At 43.5% G+C, this 22,744-nt stretch overlaps 1 protein-coding gene, 1 long non-coding RNA gene and 2 other non-coding genes across 4 annotated transcripts; all 4 read right to left on the minus strand.

Moving 5' to 3' along the window:
• Window positions 1-1,367: 1,367 nt before the first annotated feature.
• LOC135916391 (uncharacterized) lies at window positions 1,368-8,453 on the minus strand. Its single transcript, XM_065449745.1, has 6 exons — window positions 8,327-8,453; window positions 6,108-6,157; window positions 4,956-5,003; window positions 2,355-2,384; window positions 1,721-1,783; window positions 1,368-1,434 (listed from the first exon to the last, which is right to left on the minus strand). Exons 1-6 carry the CDS (start codon window positions 8,451-8,453, stop codon window positions 1,375-1,377), a joined length of 378 nt encoding a protein of 125 aa, XP_065305817.1. The 3' UTR covers window positions 1,368-1,374.
• A 4,281-nt stretch (window positions 8,454-12,734) lies between these two features.
• Window positions 12,735-12,807, minus strand: TRNAR-UCG (transfer RNA arginine (anticodon UCG)). Its single transcript has one exon. It is a non-coding gene; the product is annotated as a tRNA-Arg (tRNA).
• Window positions 12,808-14,654: 1,847 nt separating this feature from the next.
• Window positions 14,655-14,727, minus strand: TRNAR-UCG (transfer RNA arginine (anticodon UCG)). Its single transcript has one exon. It is a non-coding gene; the product is annotated as a tRNA-Arg (tRNA).
• Window positions 14,728-17,002: 2,275 nt separating this feature from the next.
• On the minus strand, window positions 17,003-20,222 carry LOC135916414 (uncharacterized). Its single transcript, XR_010568930.2, has 2 exons — window positions 19,888-20,222; window positions 17,003-17,112 (listed from the first exon to the last, which is right to left on the minus strand). It is a non-coding gene; the product is annotated as an uncharacterized lncRNA (long non-coding RNA).
• Window positions 20,223-22,744: the final 2,522 nt, after the last annotated feature.

Genomic DNA, 22,744 nt, shown 5'->3' on the forward strand with positions numbered 1-22,744 from the left:
CCCATCAAGTCTAATGGCGGGGCACTTGAATATGTAGCTCTAAAAACACGCCAACAAAACAAATTTCGCGCCTTCGAAAACAAAATGACGTCACTTCTGTTTTTAACAGAGAAACCGATGAGTGCAAACACTGTGGGGCGAGAGGGACCCTCGATCACATAATCTGGGAATGCGCTAGCTCACCAGGGGCTAAAGCAAACATAAATTGTAGAGAGGCCTGGGAAGCCCTGCTGCGGAGCGAGGACCCTACTCCACAGCAACACGCCATCCGCCTGGCGGAAGAAGCCGCGAAGAGTCAAGACCTCTTTACTTGCTTCTAATCGCGGAGGTTCCGGCCCCCGTCCCCAAGGCCTGTGTGCCGGGGACGGCGAGTAGGGGCCTCCTTATCCGGCGGTACAATAAAGTTGCTATCATCATCATCATCATTAACGGATGTGGCGTCTCATTATTTTTTCTTTCGCCCGAAGTGTTCCCTCCACACACTGGTGGCGTTAAGCGCCATGAAAAGCCAATGAACAGCCATGTTTGGAACGTATGGGCTCGTATGGAAGCTTTGCTGCCAGGTATAATTACCTTGTCAGTGCCTCGTGACGCGTTTCGATTTGGCCACCTCGACAAGCTAAACCGTTGCAATTAGTAGCGATTGTGAGTGTACGCAATGTCTTCTCCACTTAAAAAATGTATATATTGCTCTGAAATTTATGAGAATGAAGCCTAGAAAGCGTAATCCATGTACTTCTAATCATTCCCATGGTGACTCAACGATTGCAGCGCCAGAGTTCCCCCTAGTAGATTGTAGGAAACTCTACCGAAAGAACAATCCGCTATAGCGCTCAGCCTGTCTTCATGCGCGCGCTGGCCGCCACTGTACGATCGCCATGGTTTTGCCGTCTGCTTCCCCGTCATTGAATTGGCAGCTCAGCGGGGGTTGTACTGATAGCAGGTCACTGGGGTCGACATTATGTGCGCTTGCTCTAAAGCGTGTCTAAGAAAGCAACGGATTCTGGTCTATGAGGTATGCATGAACCAAAAGATGAACCGAGACACTGCCGCTCACCAAGTTTGGGTGTCTCAGACAAGTCAGCCGACGTGAAGATAGGCCACCTTATATAGCTTTAATAATGGAAGACTAGCCTTTCTTTGTTGCTCGTGAGCAAAGCATCTCGTTTGTATGGCGCACTAAAAAAATAAAAAAAGAAGCAAACACAACTCTGCATATATATACTTTTGCACAATGAGACCTTTCTGTCGATGTCAGAAGAAAGAAAAAAGGCGAAAATTCTCAGCTTCATCACCTCGTTTATTAGAAAGACGTTGAGCGCTGTCTTCTGTTAATACATTTATCTCCTGTTTTGTTTGCTTGGAAACGACGATTCATTGAGGAGTTGTAGGACCGAACAGCATCAATTTTACCGTTTCTTGAGCGTAACAGACCTGTAAGAAAAATTAACACATAAACGCAACTGTCAGGAAATCAAATGAGAATACGCATGCACAACTAAGCAGGCAACATATGTGTCCAACACACAAACACAACCAATCATTCAACTTGGCATGGCTGTTTTTAACACTCACTCACTCACTCACTCACTCACTCACTCACTCACTCACTCACTCACTCACTCACTCAATCAATCGATCGATCAATCAATCAAGCAATCAATCACTCAATCACTCACTCACTCATGCCCTGCTACCGCCTGCGAAACTAGGCACTCACTGCGAACGCATGGATCGTCGACCTGATTCCTTGGGCTATTTCGGGGCTGGGTGCGTGACGGTCCTGAAACAACGAAGGGAAACAAAGGATGCATGGCGTGTAAGGGAAAAGAAGCAGTGATGGTTGAGCAAGCTCAGCAGCAAGAACGGCGATTTCGTCGCACTACTGATACCGATAGATTAAGCACGGAGTGAGCTTGCTTAATCGAAAAATGGGGCTAGGCAACCAAGTGTATAAAATAGTGCTCTTTAAGGAAAATGAATGAACTGGACTCCTTTATTTATTCATTCAAAGGAGTGATCTTAAACCTGAAAGAAATGGCTTAGTATAACAGCTGCAGCTGCGTTTTAGATATTCTAATGTACAGATAGGCTAAACAAGGCAACGCGGTGACAAAACCATTGTTTATCGCGATGGCTTGACGATTACGTATAGTACATACAGGAAACAAGGCTTTCGCTCACAACCGGAAGTATACGGTGTTCTGATTTTCCCCAAATTGTGCAATGCACTTTCCGTAAAACCATTTCCGTGACTATCGTCCTCAGCTGATTTCGTAAATTGTAGCTTGTTTTATTCCTCCGTAAAATTCTGCTGAGCTTAGTGAAACTCTAGCACAAATTGGCGAACTTACAACGTATTCCAGAAAGTTCGTCGGCCGGTGCTGAAAAAGAAAGGACAAGTGAGAAAAAAGGAACAGTGACAGATTCATAACCGTCAGTACGAATTATACTGTAGAAGCGTTTTGTTTAGTTGTCTCGTACAGCAACAGACGAAGCGCACTGTCGTCAACGTCTCCTCTACGCTTTGCGCATTGTCGGAGTTGAGCTTCGTATGTTCCTCGCTTTCACTAGGTTCAAAAAAAGAGAGAGGGAAAGGGCATTTTTCTACCTGACATACGGACGCTCGTTATGAGGCACTCGAGTTGGGTGACTTCACACGTAGGAAACGCATAGTAGGCCCAAAACATGGATGAATGTTGAACAATGTGCATCACTTGTAACACTGCAACCTTATTTACTCATAGCGAGAATAAAGTTTTATTTTATTAGCTACACCAAATTTTTAAAGAACTGCCTGGAGCAAATAGATCAATTATAATCATTGATCGAAATGACTCGATGACGAGGCCATCACTCCTACGAGAAATCGAAATGTTTAACTGAAGATTTACCATACCCATGCTAATTAAGTTTATAATTAGTTACTTCATGGTACATATTTCAATCCACGAATTGTAGCTAATGAGTATGCAAGGCATATCGAGTTACAAAGAATTCTTAGTATGGCACCGGTCTTGAGATATGCGCCTTCAGTGTTGAGGTAAATATATGCAGCTGTTCCACTTTCATAATAAAACGTTGTTTTTTGCACTGAAGCACAAAAGTAGCTGGAATGCCTATGCACTTCGTCGGATGCGTTGAAAGTAAACATCTAGAAATTGGCGTAGTTCTGAATGTTCCAAGTCGACATGCCTTGCATACTCGCTAGCTACAATTCGTAGATTGATGTTTGTGCCTTAAAATAATTATTTAAAAGGCAATTAGCGTAATTATATTAATTATTCAATTAAGCATTTTGATTTATCGTAGAACTAACGACCGTCTCATCGAGTTATTTGGCTGAAGAGTTAGAAATGCGCTGCGTGCCACGGGAAATTTTGCAAATTTTGTGCAGCTAAAGAAGAACACCATGTATGGCTGTGTTGTAGGGCGCCTTCAGTAGCTATGTTGCCTTTAAGGTGGTTGACGAGTGTCTCTCTAAGGACCAGCCAATAGTCCTTAATATGGAGGAAACAACTTAAAGGAAACTGAAGTCAGTTTACGACTCACGGGCATTATTAGTTTTCAAGTCGACACCCATCACAGAATCGTTTTTCTTTCTATACCGTTCTGAAAACGGGTAATCGAATGAACTTTTGGCCATGTATGAGACCCGTGCTTCGATCAGCAGCTTTTACTAACACATGTTACTATGCCCTTCATGTTTTATCACACCGGTAGGAACCACACAGAGTTCTCATGTGTCTGGAGCCACCGCTTGCTGCATGAAGTGTCGGAAGGCCAAGCTCCATTTACATTACGACACCTTCGTCCCGCGGAACAATCTCGACCCTCAATGAAGCAGCGCCTGTGAGTTGGGTGAAAAGAATAGCACGCTTCTATAGCTTTACTGATGAAATACAGGTGTTAACGGAGTGTTTGGGAATACCTTTAACGTGCCTGCTGGTCTACGTGCGCGCCTGAGCCAGTTAGTTTGCGTGTTCGCAGTATGCATCAACTTAGCCTTCATCCAACACGTTGAGCATAGCGTGTTAGAGGGCAGTGTAAAAGTAGGAGCGAACAGGGAACAGCTGACATTTTGTTAGAAATTAGGAGGAATATAGCGGGGTAGGTCGTGTAACGCATAGATGATTTAAGCGTTGGACTGGCAGATGAATGGACTGGGTGCCGATGGAAGTTCGAAAGCGCGGTCGAAAACGGCAGAGAATGTGATGCTATTGCGCGATACCAAATTTTTGGGCCATAGGCTGCAATAGGCTGACGCAATACAGAGGCAATTAGCATAGAGCTTGTTACAAGAAATTAGTTGATGAAACATTGGCACTTTCGTTTTACGGGAGCTAATAGTATGGAAGTTCAGCCATGTGAAATTGCAATGACAGGTAGAGGCATACGCGAGCAGGCTTCAGTGTTTTCGGTCTGGTATCAAACGGCTTTATGATCTTGCAAATGTAACAACACATTATCCTAAATGTGTAACGTGTCGCAATGGCAATGCGTGTGCGTCGAACCACGTGCGACCCCCGCGTGTTTAGGAAAGTATGAGTCCTTGGAGATTTAGAAAGACGAGGTGTAATAAATACTGCCACGGGAACGTCTCAATCCCCAATGCTCAATGTAGAACATATCGATGCACTATGTCCATCATTCCCACGGTAGCTGACTTAACGATCGCCGCGCCGGAGCTTCTTCTAGTGATTTTCGTAGGTAACATCTCTTTGGTAACTGTAGATAACCGCGAGTGACTTTTGTCATGCAGTGGACAAGAAATAGACTGATGAAGGTGACGCCAGCGATGGTGGCCGTGACGATGCCCGGCCGTAACCCAGGTGTCCAGTTTTTAGCTGCAGCCGGCCTCCAATGTTCTCTCTCCATCCCATGCCACTAGTTCCGCACTGGGCCGTTGGGTGGCGTGACGAGCGCGGCTGCACGCTACTCGTCCCAACGCTCACCGGGCGAGACCCGTGCTCTTCAGTTAGTTGTCTCTGGAGGTTCAGCAACTGGAATTACAATGCGCGCACGTGGAGGGGACGTCACTGAGCCGTTCGCAGAATCACATGGCTGTTTTTTGCATTGCAGAGTTTAGACGGCAGTGCAAAAGTTACTTTGATTGATGCACCACAAGACGGCATCCTTCGTGCATGTTAACTTCAGATGTATGCAAAGTCGAACGCCTCTACAACGAACGCCTGTAAACGAAATTATCTGTGTAAGGATAATTATCTCCAGGTTATGTTGTGAGTCGTGCAGTGCGCAGCATTTGCAATGAAGTGACATGTATAGCGAATAATTTCAGAAGCCCAAGACACTTCGTTGTAAAAGGCGTTCGACTGTACGCACTACACTTCCGTTAAGACGAACGCGGTTAAGCCAAATTTTCGCACGTCACGAACCCTGCGGGCGAATACCCGTTTGGTTTCAGACAGACACAATGTAAAGAATAAGCCTCCTAAAACGAACAGGCGCTCTCATTAAGCTGAACTTCGGCATCCTCCACTGGCGCGAGAGGCCTGGATTAGAGTAGTGAATGATCTGGTTTTGAGGACATAAACAGCTACGTAAACGATGACGTGTAAAATTGCAGGGCTGACACAATACGAACAATATTGAGGAAGTCCTCGACGTTATTCTAAAGGCTCATAATTAAGGTGTGCACAGTAACCACAAGCATCAGTTGCACCCACATGTGATGCAGCTAATAATGCTCTGGATGCTTTTTCATTTTTTATCAGGATGAGGGTACTGAAGAATATATGAGGAAGCTAAGCGAAAAATCATTTACAATTCATGATGTTACAGGCTTAGTACCGGACCAAGGGTTTCAGCATACAAGAAGAAAGAAAAAAGAAAGAAAAGAAAGATGGAGCTTTGTTTTCTTGTTCTCTTCTAGTAATCAACGTCAGACGTCGAAATGAAGGAAAGTTTTATTTAAAGGTACACTTTGCCAGTCTAAACGGTTTAGGTGTTTCTCTTTAGTAGCCATTTTGTACCTAAATCTCACTGTGCTGTTCTCGTGGACTGCGCGAGACAAACTACAAGTCAACATGCGACTCCATGCGGTAATAACAGCAATACTGAAACTCCGTATCACCTACGGCACTTACGGTGGCGCTCTCTTCTGGTGTCATCTGGGAGTTCGCGATGCACGTTTGCACTGGAACAGTAATTCGTAGATTAGAGTTTAGGTGTGAGAGAATATGTCGAAAAATAAATTAGCGTATAACATTGGAGGCGCACACTGTGAAATGTCGAACAATTAGCAAATAGATCACGACAAGAATATGAACAAATTCGGCTGCCGGCTTCTTCGTGTTTGTCCTCTTTGATTCGTCAACAAGTATCAGTCAGCGTACCGAGCCATGCAAGAGATAAAGAGAGAAAGGTATAAGATGAGAAAAAAGTGAGACTGAACAAAAATAAGTGGATTGGGATGCAGCCCAGGATTATTATCACCCGTATCAATATGAGGGCGTGAGAAAATGTTCAAGTAGCAGTAGTTCCTTCGAAACTCCGATGCAAGTGTGAATAAAAAAAAACTCGATTTGAGGTTTTCAATTCATAAATTTTTGAGGTCTCGGAACCATAATTTAAAGCACACTCACCACATTGAAATGTTTTGTTGAAGAGCTCACTTGGCCCATGTCCTGCCCCTTCGAGGAGCAAAGTCAAACTGACCGTGGTCCGTAGCGGACTATAGATAAAAGACTTTCCTCGTTTTGCTTACTTCTTGGCTACGTCTTGGTGTAAACGTGTTCCTGAATACGGTGCGTGCCATTTAACCGCGCTCTTTTCGTTAGATGAGTGTGTGAGGTTCCCTTCGCGGAGGTCTAGTACCGCATGATCGTTGCGTCTTCGAGAACTTTGGCGCTGCCCACAGGGAGGAAGCTGGAACAACGTAGTTGCTTCTTAGCATGCGCTGCCGAGTAGAGAGGGCGTCGACACTCCCAGTAATAACCACGTGCACCCCTATGCCGCTCCTGACGATTCTGCTCGATCTTCTCGATGAGAGGCGGAACCGCGATAGCTGCTAGACTGTGAGGTCATGGCAGCAGAAACGGCTCCTGATCAGTGCGGCCTGCTACGCGACCGCTCGTCAACTGAGAAGAAACCGTGCGCTTGTACATCGGTCCATGTGAGTTGGTGATTGATGATGAATACGGCACGAATGCATACGAACAACAGCAATAATAATAATAATAATAATAATAATAATAATAATAATAATAATAATAATAATAATAACGACTTTGATGATTATTATGAAATTATTCGATTATTATATTTATTAGCGTTCCCCTGTGCATTATAACGACAAAATTATTTTTTACAGAACCAGCGCTGGCATTTCTTGAAGCGTACAGAGATATAAATAACGCAGCTTTGTGCCAGTTTTGGCTGCATACAGAAGCACCCCCAATGATCTAAAGTACGGGGTGTGGTCGCATGCCTGCTGAGTTCGCACGTGCACGAGGTGCATGGCTATGACCGCGAGTGTCGAAGTCCTGCCTACAAGGCAGCGCGGGCTCAGGAGCAACTGCAGCTTCCTCCTGTAGGCAGTGCCAAGTTCCTCGGAAGAGCCCCGCTGTCGTGCTCTAGACAGGGCGTGACGGGGGCTGTACTTAATATTATTAGCTTCCTCTTTCAGCAAGGTAGCATTAATTGATTCATGCGAACTTTTGCTTGGATTTTCTTTCACATTCTCACACCGCTATTAACACAGTTGTACTTTCCACACATTCGCGACAATTTATGGACTCAACGCGAAAGCTCACTTGCATTTGCCTTTGTCGCCGTTTCTGCTCTTTGTCTTGCACAACATTTGCTGTCACAAAGCGCAGCTTCGAGGAAAAGGTTCAGCGTTGAAAATGTATGCGCTAAGACCTTCTTGATGATTTACACTGGTTGTGAAAATAAATTCTGAAATAAACATCCAAAGAGAAGCAGACAAGAAGCTTTACGAACCAGTGCTAATACTAAGTATAGCCACAGTAAATGAGTGTACCGCTAAATATTGCAAATAAAAACATATTAACTAGAAGCGCATTAAATGCCGTCAGCGTAACTTGCACTCGGCCATACACCATTGCCATCCGTTGAACGTTCCTGCACTTTGACTATGGCGCACTACATTTCAACTATACTAAGTAACTTTACTCTCTGTCCTATTGCCGCCATAATGCACCGGCTCAATTTCAAGAATCGCGGCCGTTGTGACATCTTTAAGCCCCCGTTTCGCTTATGGCACGCAGCGCGACACATAAAAAAAAACACGAAAAGTGATAGAGACCCACCGAACACGATCGCCAAGTCGAAAAACGCTCACCCAATCGTTCCAAAACTGCCCCCTGGTCGACGGATCGCTGCGGTCCTGCGCTATGCTCATCAGTGGCAGTAGCCAGGCCCGCCACCAGCAGGACCACGGCACAAAACGGGGCCCAGAAGTTAGCCATGGTTCTCGAGATGCTCGGAGCACACGTGCGAGGCGGATGTGCGCTCCACTATTCGAGTGCACCGAGAATAAAGCAGTCACTCATTGGATCGCCGCTCGCTTTGCTCTCTCTATATAAAGGCGTGTGGTCCGCCGCATATCCGCGCCCCTTGGATAAGCCCGGTTTCAGATAGGCCTGCTTATCTTCCCCCCCCCCCCCGCATGGGCAAATCAATGCCATCCTGTTGCGGGGCCAAGGGGGCGTGCACGCATGCGCACAATGGTGGTTATATATATATATATATATATATATATATATATATATATATATATATATATATATATATATATATATATATATATATATATATATATATATACAACGAACATAACATTGTGCGCACGTGCATTGCGCATTGTGCTCATGCTTGCGCATGCGCACAATGTTCGTTGAATATGTACATACAGTGAAAGCTCGTTAATTCGATCTTCAATAATTCGAATTTGTGGATAATTCGAACTGTACGATTTGGTCCGGCCAAGTTTCACAGAAGTCTATGTATAAAAAAGTCCGTTAATTCGAACACGAGAAGGTTCCCTCACGGGTAATTCGAACTACGCTCGCCTGGCACACGGCCAGAGAAACGCGCCTACTGCCTACACACAAGGCTGTATTGCCTCCGAAACGGAGAGAACGGCGAGAGAAGGCAAAATCGGAAAAAAATCTAACCGACGCCGGGTCAGCCAGAAGGCAGCGGCGGCTGCCCCCTCTCCGTTCTACGTAACCCCCGAGACTTCTTGCCCGTTGCAAATCTCGGAGGCTTTGCAAATCTTCTACAGCTGCTAATGTTGTGCGGAGATGGCACGGCAAGCTCCAAAACACAGCGAATCAAGTACGTCGCACCTGGGCTTGCAATCAAGAACCAACGAATCAGGGCCTTCGTCACCTTCACATGTTCAGCGTCTTTGTCTCGGCAGTCTACATCGGTTGTGCACCTCTGTTTTCAGCTTAGGAGGTATCGGCCGTCGCGATTCATTGTGATGGCGTTAAGCCTCGGCTAACGTTCGTTTCGGTGGACATCGGTGGTGTGGCACAGTCGGACCCAGAGCTTCGACTTGAAGATGGCGTGTGCCCGCGGCACACGCCATCAGACACGCAAATTTCTGACATGCCCTACTGCTTCCAAATCGCAGTGTACTGTTGCCCTCCTTCACTTTCGTTAGTTCGAACTTTCGTTAATTCGAACTGAAGCGGCTTCCCCTTGCGGTTCGAATTAACGAGCTTTTACTGTGTGTGTGTGTATATATATATATATATATATATATATATATATATATATATATATATATATATATGCGTTAAAGACAGGGGTTGGGGGGGTGCGTTCTTTGGTAAAAACAAGACACCAGACCTCTTGTTGATGGGGCAGAACTCAAGGATGAAAGCAGACATCGCTTGGACTTCAAAAACCAGGCCTCGGATTACGCATATAGCCTTTTTGACACGTTGCCATTTATTAGCACTTCCTACAAGCGATACGTTGTGGCTAGTGCTTCGTATTGTTTTCTTTTCTTTTTTTTATTTTATCTGAGAGGCAACGCACTCTGTGGTGTTTGTGATAATTCGAGCATGGCCCAGATTGTGAGGCGACCATTGTAATAATCTGAACCGAAGCAAAACTAATTCCGACGGCAAACATGAGATCTGAACAAGAGCCGAGTAGGTAAAGCGGTTCGGAAGTTCTTAATTTTAATGTTGAGTATGTATATTTGTCGCTGTTCTGCATCTTCCCTTAAAAATGTTTTTTTTTTCTTTATTTCTTCACATATCTCCTCTAACGTCCGCAGCAGCATGTCATTGTATGTGGCTACATATCGGTAAACCTGCTCATTAACGATTCTGTTTAACTATCAAACGCTGCTGTCTAACCACTATCCCGCACCGCGTATGACAACCAGCCCCTCACAAACAGTTACCGCGTAGTCTGACTGTGGACTCTTCCAGAGTAATCCGCGCAACGCGACAAGACACGCCTGGCAATAAGGCATCGGCTAGAAACTAGAGAAGAGCGATAACACGTGAGGACTTGTGGCACGTGTTTGACGGGGCCGAGACAGGTTTGACAGAAGCGGTCAGCCTGATTCATGTCTCGGTGAAGACGACACTCGTCTGTTATTTTCACGCAGAGAACGAAACAGTCTTGAAAACAGCGGCAACGCAAGCGACTCTATATATAAAGAAATTGGGTGACCGAGGATTGGCTTTTTGAACTGAACCAGAGCGTCTTATCACGAGATTTCTTGTTATGTTCTGTTACATTATCCTTTCAGTTGACCAGAATGGGCTTTACGCTTGGGAAAAGGAGGACAATGAACCCGCATCTATCTGTACATTCAAACAACGTAAAATTGTAGTGAGAGAATTGAACAGCTGAGATACCTGAGCTATGAGGTCCCAATCGTAGAGCACCCATACACTGTAGCAACAATCATCAGAACAACGTCTTTTGGCTGTGTTCGGCTGAGTTAGATAGATAGATAGATAGATAGATAGATAGATAGATAGATAGATAGATAGATAGATAGATAGATAGATAGATAGATAGATAGATAGATAGATAGATAGATAGATAGATAGATAGATAGATAGATAGATAGATAGATAGATAGATAGATAGATAGATAGATCAGTAATTTTTTTATCAGCGTATGAATGCCTAATTTCATTAATTCCTCCTTTGCGAAGCATCGCAAAGAATGACCGTTATTGCCTCGAGGAGCATCGGAAAAGGGCAAGTGTTAGTTCTGAAGGAGTAACCGCATGGGGAGTAACAATTCATTCCCTCGCACTTACCCCCTGAGGGGAGGAATAGTTGTGGCAGATTAGTTACTCCCCTAAAGAACTAACCTCAATACCCTATTTACTTATTCTCTACTTAGAGTGTATATTAGCTGTCCGGCTGGTGACTCTTCACTGGAACACGCAAACATACAGAAGGTGCAAAGAATTAAAGTTTATAACGAAACTGTAACTACTAGACGGCTGCAATCGTTGGATGTCAGACAAGTTGTCGGAGACGCTATTGCTGTGCCTGCGCAATGCAGAGCGTTGCGCATTTCAATTTTCTTTTCGTTGTCACGTAGTAAATCTTCCTATTAAAAAAAAGACAAGAAATCGAAAGAAAGGAAACTCTGCAAGGTCGCAGATTTCAAGCTTGACCTTGAATATTCTGTCTTACAAGATATGATGTGGGAGCCTGTACTACAAATTAATGGGCATTTCTGATGGAAAAATACGTATACATTTATTCGCGGTGGCATACGTAGCGTACCTAGTGGAAAAACCTGCCTAGCCGTAGATCCCGGCTAATCAACAGCTCCTCGCCGAAATTTAGGCCGTCCGCGAAGAACTCGATTCAGGTCTTCATCCCGAATGCCCATTAACTAGTGGAACATGCCCACAGAACATATATTTCTGCAATTTTCTGACACAGAAAACTTGAAGAGTAAGTATGAAATCTGCTATTTTGCCGAGTAGCTTAATAATACTGAAAATTTTCTTCACGGTCAAAAAAAGAAGAAAAAGAACACGAAAAGAAAAAGCGACTACTACTCGCTGGCAGCCAAACGATGAACTGGGGAGAATGAAGCTGTTTGTTGGGGCAAAAAAGCAAACAATTCGGCAGTGATTGTGTCAATACAGCTCTATAGTCGGCGATTGTCGGCACCCGCCGTGGTTACTTCGTGGCTATGTTGTCGAGCTGCTGAGCACGAGGTCGCGGAATCGAATCCCGGCCACGGCGGTGGGATTTTGATGAGGGCGAAATGCGTAAACACCCGTGTACTTAGATTCAGGTGCACGTTAAAAACCCCCGGGTGGTACAAGTTATTCCGCATTGGCCGCATTGGTACAAAACTATGCGACAGATAACCGCGGCACAAATACATATTAACAACCTTCATCGCTTTTTTTTTCAACGCGGAAATTCAAGCATCACTCTAGTTTATTACATGCGGAAAAAATACACAAAAACAAAAAAGCGATAGATAGTGGCGGCTGATTGAGTTGGCGGCCTGCTATAACACATCTCGTCCTGTCGCATTGTGTGACAAGCTTCATTCGTTATTGTGGCTTCTGCATCGATCGGCTTAAATATAAAGCCTTTGAAATTAATACTGACATTAAATACATTCTTCATTGTGCATCTCTGATACAGCTGTAGAAAAACAGACAAGAGCATATAAGAAAGAAAGAAAAAGACAAAGCTACTTTGAACAAGTAGAGCAATAAAAGAAAGCGTGACGTCCGCGACAGGACTCGAACCTGCAATCTTCTGATCCGAAGTCAGACGCCTTATCCATTAGGCCACGCGGACCACGGCTGCGGAATGGAACAAGTATCGCCAAGCCGTTGATTGGCTTGCTCCTCGGCTTTTTCGATTATAGTAATAGCTGCGTACGTTGCTACCTTTCCGTCGTACAGAAAATTCGTAAGCTGCATGCTCACTTCCCTTGATTGCTGATCCTCTTCAACGCGCGTAGGATTAGTACATGCACGTCGCTTGTGGAAGAGCGGTACACGCACTGAAAGTCTTCTAGTAATTAAATGTCATTGCCTGCACAAAAAAAGAGACATAAAAGTCGTTTGGGGCTTGTATTGGTGACACCGATTTAATTCTAAATTTAGCTGTAGACCCTTGTGTTATTCCTCACGCCGCCATCCATCACAAACATTTTTCTAAATTATCCCATTTGTCACACATTTAACATGCTAGCAAAAGGTCCGGCGCCCCTTGCTCATCAATAAATACGTTTAGAGACCCTTTCGGATACGTTTAGAATTATGTTTAAAAATATGTTTACATGACAACAAGCGCAATACCGATAAAGATGGCAATACCGATAACAAAATGTGACAACTCCGTGGCGCTCAGTGTTCTATGCAGATATACAGTGTTTAATGTCGACAAAATGCCTAAACGACTAAAACGAAGAGATATACAGAAAAAAAAATTACAAGCGTGAATTAGAACGGCGCATGGGTGCCCCCACCTTCCTCCTTCCCTGACCTTCTCCATGGAAGGGGAGGGTGGGGGCATGTTCAGGGCTGCATAGCATAGGCAACCGAATCACTCACTGTGACAAAGGAGAACGTTAAAAAGTGATTATTTTGGTACAAAGAAAGTTAACGCTTCTAATCCCCGGACCCCTGTCGGCACCATCTGCGTCGGCCTCTCCGGGAAAGTGGCGACCACTAAGACACTTAATTGCGAGGTGCTCACACAAACACACACACACACAAAAAGAAATAAAAAGAATGGGCATTGAGAAAGAATTCAGTTAACTTCCCAAACCTCGTATAAGACGTTTTGTTTAAATTATATACTACATAAGCGACTTACTGCTGCATGTTGAAACCTAACATTATTAATACATCTTATTGTGGAGTCCTCCTCACAGTTATCTTCGGGACGCGGCATCGTGCTACTTCTGTACTTGCGCAAGTACAACATTACTGCAATAAATTTGAAAATCTTAACGTCCGAAAAATGCATGCATGCTGCATAAATTTCATGGTGCACAAAATTATGCGGGACAAACTACATGGGACAGAACCGTGCGGCACAAGGCCGAAAATAAGTATATAGTCAGGTTATGCGGAATGAACTTATGTGGGTCGAACGTGCGCGGGACGAAAGTACGAGCGATAATAATATGCGGAACAAAGTGTCACGCAATAAATATGTGCCGAACGAAAACCTAACAGGCGTGGTATGCAGGACAAAGCTATGCCGGACGAAATTATGTGGGACAAAACGATATGGGAAAGGAATATGCGGTAAAAAACTATGTGAGAGATAACTGGGGCACAAATGCATATTAATAATCTTCATCGCTTATTTTTTTTTTCTCGACGCAGGACTTCAAGCATCCGGTGTTCGTCTAGGTTATTATATGCAGGAAAAAAAGAAAACAGAAAAAAGAAGCAATACAATGCGGCCGCTGATTGATCTGGCGGCCTATTATAACACATCTCCTGTTGCATAGCGTGACAAGCTTCATGCGTCATTGTTGCTTCACATCGCTCGGCTTAAATTGAGACCCCTTGAAATGCATACTCACATTAAATTCTTCATTGTGCAACTCTAATACATCTGTAGAAAAGCAGACAAGAAAGGGAAAAATCTACTTCGAACAATTGGAGCAATAAAAGAAAGTGTCACGTCCGCGACAGGACTCGAACCTGCAATCTTCTGATACGAAGTCAGACACCTTATCCATTAGGCCACGCGGACCACGGCTGCGGAATGGAACAAGTGTCACCAAGCTGTTAAGTGCCTTGCTCGTCGGCATTTCGGATTTTTATACCATTTGCGTACGTAACTACACTTCCGCCGCATTTAAAATTCGTAAGCAGCTAACTCATCTTTATTGCTGGTCCTCTTCGATGTGCGTAGGATTAGTACATGCACGTCGCGTATGGAAGAGCGGTACACGAACTGAAGGTCTTGTAGTAAATAAATGCCATTGCTTGCACACACACAAAAAAAGAAACATAAAAGTCATTCGGGGTATAAATTCCTTCTAAATTCCTTCTAAATATAGAAGGATATCCTTCTAAATTAAGCTGTAGGCCCTTTTGTGTAATTTCTCACACCACCATACATTCGAAATATTTTTCTAAATTGTTGGGCCACTAAGCACGAGGGCACGGGATCGAATCCCGGCAACGGCAGTCACATTTTTGTGGGTGTGAAATGCGGAAATGCCATTGTACTTAGATTTAGGTGCAAATAAAGAACCCCAGATGGTCCAAATTTGCTGGGTCCCCCACTACGGCATACCTCGTAATGAGATCGTTGTTCTTACCCGTAAAACCCGGTAAATAAAACTTTAATCAAGAACGTTAGGTTCAGTTCCTCCATTCAAGTTTCCCAGGCAAATTGTCATGTTTGCGGTACGTTACGAAAGCAAAGAGAAAGTAACTTTGGCTGTATTTTGCTGAGTTATGAGATTTTCTATTAATATTAGCATTTTTAAATTGCTAACGCTGACAACATTGCATGTGAAAGTTTAGTCATGTTCGCCTTACATGTTTCTAAATACAGTTTTTGATAGGGAGTAGTAAACGTCTTTTTCTGTTCAAGTATTGCTGTCAGTTTTGATGCACAATGATGTTGAATTTTTATTGTTGCTGCAGTCATAGCTTTGTTGATGTTAACAATCTTTATATATTGGGCTTGCTATTGTTGCCCCCCAAATCGGCCATGCGCATTCTTTGGGTGTTTCCCCCGGGGCAGCCGCGTGAACCAGACGGCGACAGCAGTGTCCGACACTGATCGCGACGGGCAAACCAGCGGCTGTCCTAGAAGCGACCGCCTCCACTTACCGCCGTGGAGGCGGTAACGAGCGTGAACTGTGTCGCGGAAGGAGCGCGAATGATATCTGTTTCCGCATTGCGTCGTGCTTGGTTCGAAGGTTGGACATCAGAGACGGAGTTCCGTGAATTATACGAAAACTCTAATTGGCCGCAAAAAGGTCATAGAATTCCCTTGTGTTGAGAACAAGGGCAGAGGAACGTTTTAGAAGGGGACCGTTGGTGCAGAGAGGGTGTGCTGAGGTGTCCTATCGTCTGCAGACATGTGTGAGATCTGAGTAGAATATGACTACTTGTTTCAATACCTAAATCAAGCCTTTTTTTTTCTTTCGCTCCTATTCCCGGACGTACTCATCTGTATGACACGAAGGATCCTTTGCCTAAACGCTGCCCCTGAGTCTCAACACCATGTACCCTACTAGAAAATCCTATTTGTTTTCAAACGGGTTTCATCAAATAGGGTTATGGAACGGGACCCCGTTTGATCCTGTTCAGTCCTGACCTGTTTAAATCCCGTTTGTTCCTGTTTAAACCTGACCCGTTTAATCCCGTCCTATCTAACCAAGACCTGTTTGCCCCTGTTCAGACCTATTTTTTGCTACATTCATACCAGGTCCTTTCAGAATGGATTGATGTTGCTTAATATAATTTACTCTTTACACATATTTTGTGCACTTGTGTATTTGCGATCAGCATTGAAGAGAAGTAGATCTGCATTAGGTTCGCAACAGGAAGCCACTTTCATATGTAGGTTTGCCTGGTACATTGCTTGATACGAAGATGAACACAATTTTCGGCATAAATTGATTAGCACTACCAACACTGATGTGATACATTATGAACAAGTTTTGTATGACCCACGAGTACGTTCTCTATGTATGACCTACAAGAAAATGCACCCTGAAGAAGATTGTACCTCCTTTTCATATTTATACTACAAGTATGCAAATGTAATTCTTGCTAGTTTAGTATATGTTCGATTACTTGTACTCGTCTTAATGCAGTGCTTCTTGCTGTAATGGTTTGTACACAAATCCACAGTAAAGTGTAATTTTGGGGTGAAAAATGTCAGGCAAAGTATTGGCATGTACTTGTAAGTGAAAAAGACAAGTATACTTTACGTAGGTATTTCTGTACACCCACTTGAGCTTTCATTAAGCCTGAAGTCCTCCAGCCTAAATAAAAGCATGTCATAAATGTCTCAAGCACTGTTTATTGGACCTTCTAACGGTATTTCGATGCATCCAGTCTGCCGAGAGAAGACCGCTGGAGTGGGTTGCTTGGGTGCGAGCGAGCAGGGCACCTGAAAAAGTAAAGCCAATAATTTATCTTGACTCATGCAACAGGTTAGCACATAGGCAAATTTGCCTATGTTCTCACAAATAAGAAAGGTTCAGCATTCCGGTCATAGAAGATAACGAATACATCTTATTGAAAAATATGTGGTTTCATGCACTGCCTATGTTTCAAGGGAACATGGATTACTGTGGGAGAATAAGCTGTCATAATTAGCAGGAGATTGAAGCAAGTCTTATAGGAAAAAGATGGACACATCGTTTGATTAACAATAATTACTAGTATTGAAGCAACAAAATACAAACATGAAATACCTTTAAAAACAACACCGACAGGTTGACATAATAAATTATTCAGAAACTAAACCCGTCTGCCAGCAAAATACCGTAGTGTACTGGCTTTGACATTGCGCTGCTCAGGCAGAGGGCATGGGATTGAATCCCAGCCACAATGGCTGCATTTAGATGGCAGAGAAATGCCAAAACCCCTATGTAAGGTCTATTGGGTACATGTTAAAGGAGACTAGGGATCCCGCCAACTTGAAGTTATAAAAACCGGGGTAAATTTCGAGATAAGTAAACTCACAAAAGTAGAAGGCCCTGGCCATGCGAAGACCATATAAAGCCTTTTAAGGTAGGTGCCAGCAGCCGCTAAATATCTTGCAAAAGCGAAATATAGCAGAAGCGGTATTTTTCCGTAGATCACTTTTGCAAAGTATTTTACAATTTGACACCCGACATGTTGGGCATCTACGGGCAACAGCAATTCTGGCACAGATCATAGCAAACACTGTTGCACCTAGGTATACATAGACACATAGGTATAGGTACAGTCGCCGACTGATTTTCCGGACATGATTACTCGGTCTGCTTCACGGCACCGCCATTCTCCCCATGGACCATAATATATAACAACTTCCGAAAATTAGGACGCCTTGCAACCTCTCGTCTGATTTTTCGGACACTCCTTGAGCCAACTTGATCGAGAGCACCATGCACCGACTCTCACCGTGGCATGGTTCTACTTGCTGAACGCCATTTTTGTTTTGAACGAAGCCTCCTTGGTGCCCCACGAAGTGGCGCTACTACAAATCCCTGCTCATCATCGTTTCTGCCTGGTTTGTAGCTACAGCAGTTCCGGTCTCAGCTTAGTATGCGATGCCAAGACAATCCAGCAGCTGATTTGTTTGTTTCTTCGTGCACGACGCTGCAAGTAGGCCAGGTTTTTTGTTTGTGCAACTGATGTCGGCGTGACGATGTTTGACGAAGCAAGATGGGCCAATTCATTTCACTAATATTTAGAATAGCTACCTGTAAGCACCACCTACCTTTCAACAACATTTGCAAAGCAAAAAACCTCATCCTGAAAATCTGCACACGAAGACATCGGTAGCATCATCAGCGTGGGGCCTCAAGATAATTCGGCAAGCCAAGAAATTACTGACAGCACGAGTGCAATCATGCCAACAGGAAATCTGTGGCTGAATAATGCACCTTCTACCACTTGGCAGACAGTGCATTTTCGCAAGGCCCTAACTACGGCAGATCATTGTTAAGGAGTTCCTGAATGCACAACTCTATGCCATTTTCCCGCTGACTCTAGGGAAGCACCTCTGCACAGTTGCAAGAAAAAGAGCTAGATGCCCCAAGAGAAATGAGCCCACTCAAGCCATGGAAGTTATGTTTACCTTGTCTTCCTACAACTACTCTAAACCTAGGACTGCTGTTTTGCACAAGGGAACAAACGTCAACATTGGTGCCTCGCCCAACACAAGTGGTCTGCGCCGTAGAAGGTGCCATCAGTCAGCCCACAGATGAGGCCCACACCAGTGCTGTCAGTGTGCTGTACAAATTGCAGAAGCACAGCCTACAAGCTTGTCTGCCTTAGTGTGGTCGCAATAATGAACGAAAACCAACGAATCAAGTTTGTTTCGTGCTGAGAACAGTTGCCTCATGCTGGATTTTCCTACAATTCTTTCTAAGCACAGATAATGCTTCGTTTGTTGTGTAGGCATGTAAATAATGAAAAGGCCTGCATCACTATCTCTGAAAAAAATAATGTAAGAAAGCACGTACAGTACACAGGTGCAGTGTCTATCACATACTATTTCGTGCAGTAGAGGCTACATCGGATAAACCGGCAAATGTATAAATGACTGGCAGCGTGACCAAGAAAACTTGATGTGTGGGTCAGTTAGCAGTGGAAGTGCACTACTCTCGGTGCACATGCACCTATGTTTAAAAGCTGCTTGATCGTGAAAAATAAAAAGACAAAAGCGCTGGAGAGATATCTGAAACTTTTCTTATATGTATGACGAAGAACCTAGCACTAGCTCCCCATGCAGAGAATTACTAGACAGTGAGACTGCTTCTTATCATTGTAAAACAAATGTCACACTCACCATGTGATGCATCCTTTTCGTTTCTGTGCGAACAATATGTATTCAGATCTATTCTCCCCCTTTCACCTTTTGCACAATATTACTGTGCAAGCTATAATACTGAACTGTTAGTAGCACTCTGTCCTGTTGCCTCCTTTCTTTCCTTGTGAATTGTGTGCTAAATACGGCTTTTTTTGGTGAAAGAGTGCTAGTTTAACGCATAAACTAGCGCCGTGGCACTTTGCAATAAAGGACTGTTATAATTCTCTAAAAATATGTCCATGCAGAACAGTGTCAAAAGAACACCTTAAAGAAAGAACATGAGTGTATCTATCATAAAGACCAATCCTTGTCTTTTTCCTTAACATAATTTTCAATACCGATATTGAAGTACAAGCTCACCATATTATATCACCTTGTCAATGAAGCAAGGCACAATGGCGCCCAACTGTCACGGGACCAACTTGGATGTGGAGATCAGCGCAGATCAGCAACATAGCATGGTCTGCTTACACTTCTTCTCCAGGTCCAGCCACACCTATAGCAGCTATAAAACAAGTGAGCTTAGAATAACAAGCGAAACAATATAAAAAGTGGCAGTGAACAAAGCAACTTTCGGTAGGCATAAATAGGATCGCATTGCTGACATTATGCACATAAGTAACTTCATTTTGAGCAACAAAGCATCCAATTTAAGAAACATTATATGTATGAGCTATCTATGTGAGAAAGATTAATCGAACTCCCTCTATTTGCTACACCCCTCCCCTTATGCATGGATGTCTCCCTGACTGAGTGAGCTGATCCCAGGTATACTGTAAGTAAAGGGTGTCACTTGGTGGGCCAATCTCGATACCATTGCATGACTTGTACAATAATTTTAATGTGTATTGTAATGCTGGCCATCCTGCAGGCACTGCAACATTATAGCACCCATAAGGCTAATGGTATTACCTGATAAGGTTAACTAATAAGTGTCCCCAGAAGCATAACTTGGCATGTATACTCGGAGGCCATTATTATAAGAGAAGCAATAGCAGAGGCGAAGCTCTATCCTGTGCCATATGCAAAATGGCCGAGCACGCCCAGCTTTTGGTTACATTCTCACTTGTGACCACTGCAACAGGCTGACTGACATGCGTAACCAGCAGTTTGTAGGACCATATTTTCATAACCTGCATTTTTTTTTATATCTGAAGAGATCAGCCTCAAGCTCCATGCTGCGCTGCACTCGAGAAGCATTATAAACTGGCAACATTTAAATGCTATGCTGCATGGTTTGTTGCATGCTTTAGGAATTTACTTACTTATTGTACACATAGCTCATAGTCTCCAGTTGGAGTATTGCATGAGGTGGCAAGAAAACAAATTCTGAACTAACAAGGAGAACATTAAACAAAACAAGTCAGACCAAAGAAAAAAAATAACATACTCTCATAATGGGACTATGTATCTGGCAGCTAGCTTATAAAAAAGACAATTAGGAATGTTTTACTACTGGTAGCGCTTTAGGGGATGGAATGTAGAATTCCAAGCATCATACACTTTTAAGCCACCTTTCGTGGTTTTTTGTTTTGAAGTCCTATTCTCTGTACTATTATAGAAATGAATAGCCCCTCCAAAATAAAACAAAGAAAACATGTAATGCACAGTAATGTAACACAATAATGTAATGCACAACAGTGAATACTTAGAAAAATGTAATTAAGAACATGGAGTCTATGTGGGCACAGATGTTAGGTGTCTACATGAAAGCATAATAATAAAGGTGGGCAGAGCATTTATGCTATTGTCGGGCAACCTGCTGCAAGACATACAGGTAAAAGGATATGCATGCCTCACAACACAGTCCCTAAAAATATATGTCACAATACAGTGAGTAGGTATATCATGCTTATCTACAATAGCTCCTAATTATATTTATTTCAGAGGGGGCTACCTATGAACCTTGATCAAACTGAAGGTGGGCCAAATTCTAAATATACGATTCAAGTAGACAGAAAAGGGACGTTATGAATATGACATCTACAGCTAAAGTGTTGTACATTATTGTTGCACATTATGTCATACCTGCCAACCTGTGAACATAATATTTTGTAAAAATGCTGCAGACACTAAATTCTTTGTTGGGGACATAGCACACATTATTTTAAAGCTTGCTCTCAGCACCCCCATTGTTGCATACACACACATATTATTAATAAAGGGAAAATCGCACATCCACCCACTCGTAGCAATTGCTACAAAAGAAACCTGTACGGATTCCTCGAAAGGAAAGCCTCATAGTTGAAAAAAAGAAACCGTCCAGGTCCGGGACTCAAACCCGGGACCTACGTCTTTCCGGGACAGCCGCTTTACAATCTAAGATAACCAGGCGGCTAGCAGATGGCCGGGCGAATTCGAATTTGTCGACAACATGAAGCAAAGGCAAGGGTGTGACGTAATAGTTCTGCGGAAACGTGCAAGGTGTAGAGAGGTAATTAATAAAGGGGAAAAAAATATTACGTCAAACCCTTGCCTTTGCTTCGTGTTGTCAACTAATTCGACTTCGCCCTGCCATGTGCTAGCCACCTGGTTATCTCAGATGGTACAGTGGCTGCCTCGGAAAGGTGGTAGTCCCGGGTTCGAGTCCCGGACCAGGACGAATTTTTCTTCAACTGTGCAGCTTTCCTTTTGAGGAACACATACGGGTTTCCTTTGTAGCAAATGCTACGATGTCTGATTTTCACTTTAATAAAAACTTCTCTCCACCTCGTGTGTTTGCGCAGAACTATTACGTCACACACACATTATCAACCATTATTTACCTTGTCGTGCAGCACAAAAAGCAGCAGTGAACTTGAAACCAGTAACTGACAACTTTGTTTTTTCTTTAGATTACAGAGCTTTTACAGCGTGTATGCTGCTGCCGCTTTACGCTGCTTCATGAATTTATCTGACCAAACTTCCCTAAAGCAAGTGCCCCTCTGATGTTCTCGTTAGAGATATTGCATCGCTAATAATAAACCATTACAAGTACCATTACAATTAATTTTTACGTGCATTTTAACAATGTCATGCCCTTAATCTCTCAACAGCTTTAAAATATCTTAACCAACACAACTTCATTGTCTTTCTAAAGTGACATCCATAAAATTGTAAAATGAGCCCACATTTGTAAACCCACGGAAAATTCAGGAGAGTTTCCAAACATGGATGATACCAACAAAATCTGCAGTTCGTGTACGTGGCAGCAACTGCTTTGCACACACCTTGTCAC

This window comes from Dermacentor albipictus, unplaced genomic scaffold (assembly GCF_038994185.2).
Source record: "Dermacentor albipictus isolate Rhodes 1998 colony unplaced genomic scaffold, USDA_Dalb.pri_finalv2 scaffold_15, whole genome shotgun sequence".
Taxonomy (NCBI): domain Eukaryota; kingdom Metazoa; phylum Arthropoda; class Arachnida; order Ixodida; family Ixodidae; genus Dermacentor; species Dermacentor albipictus.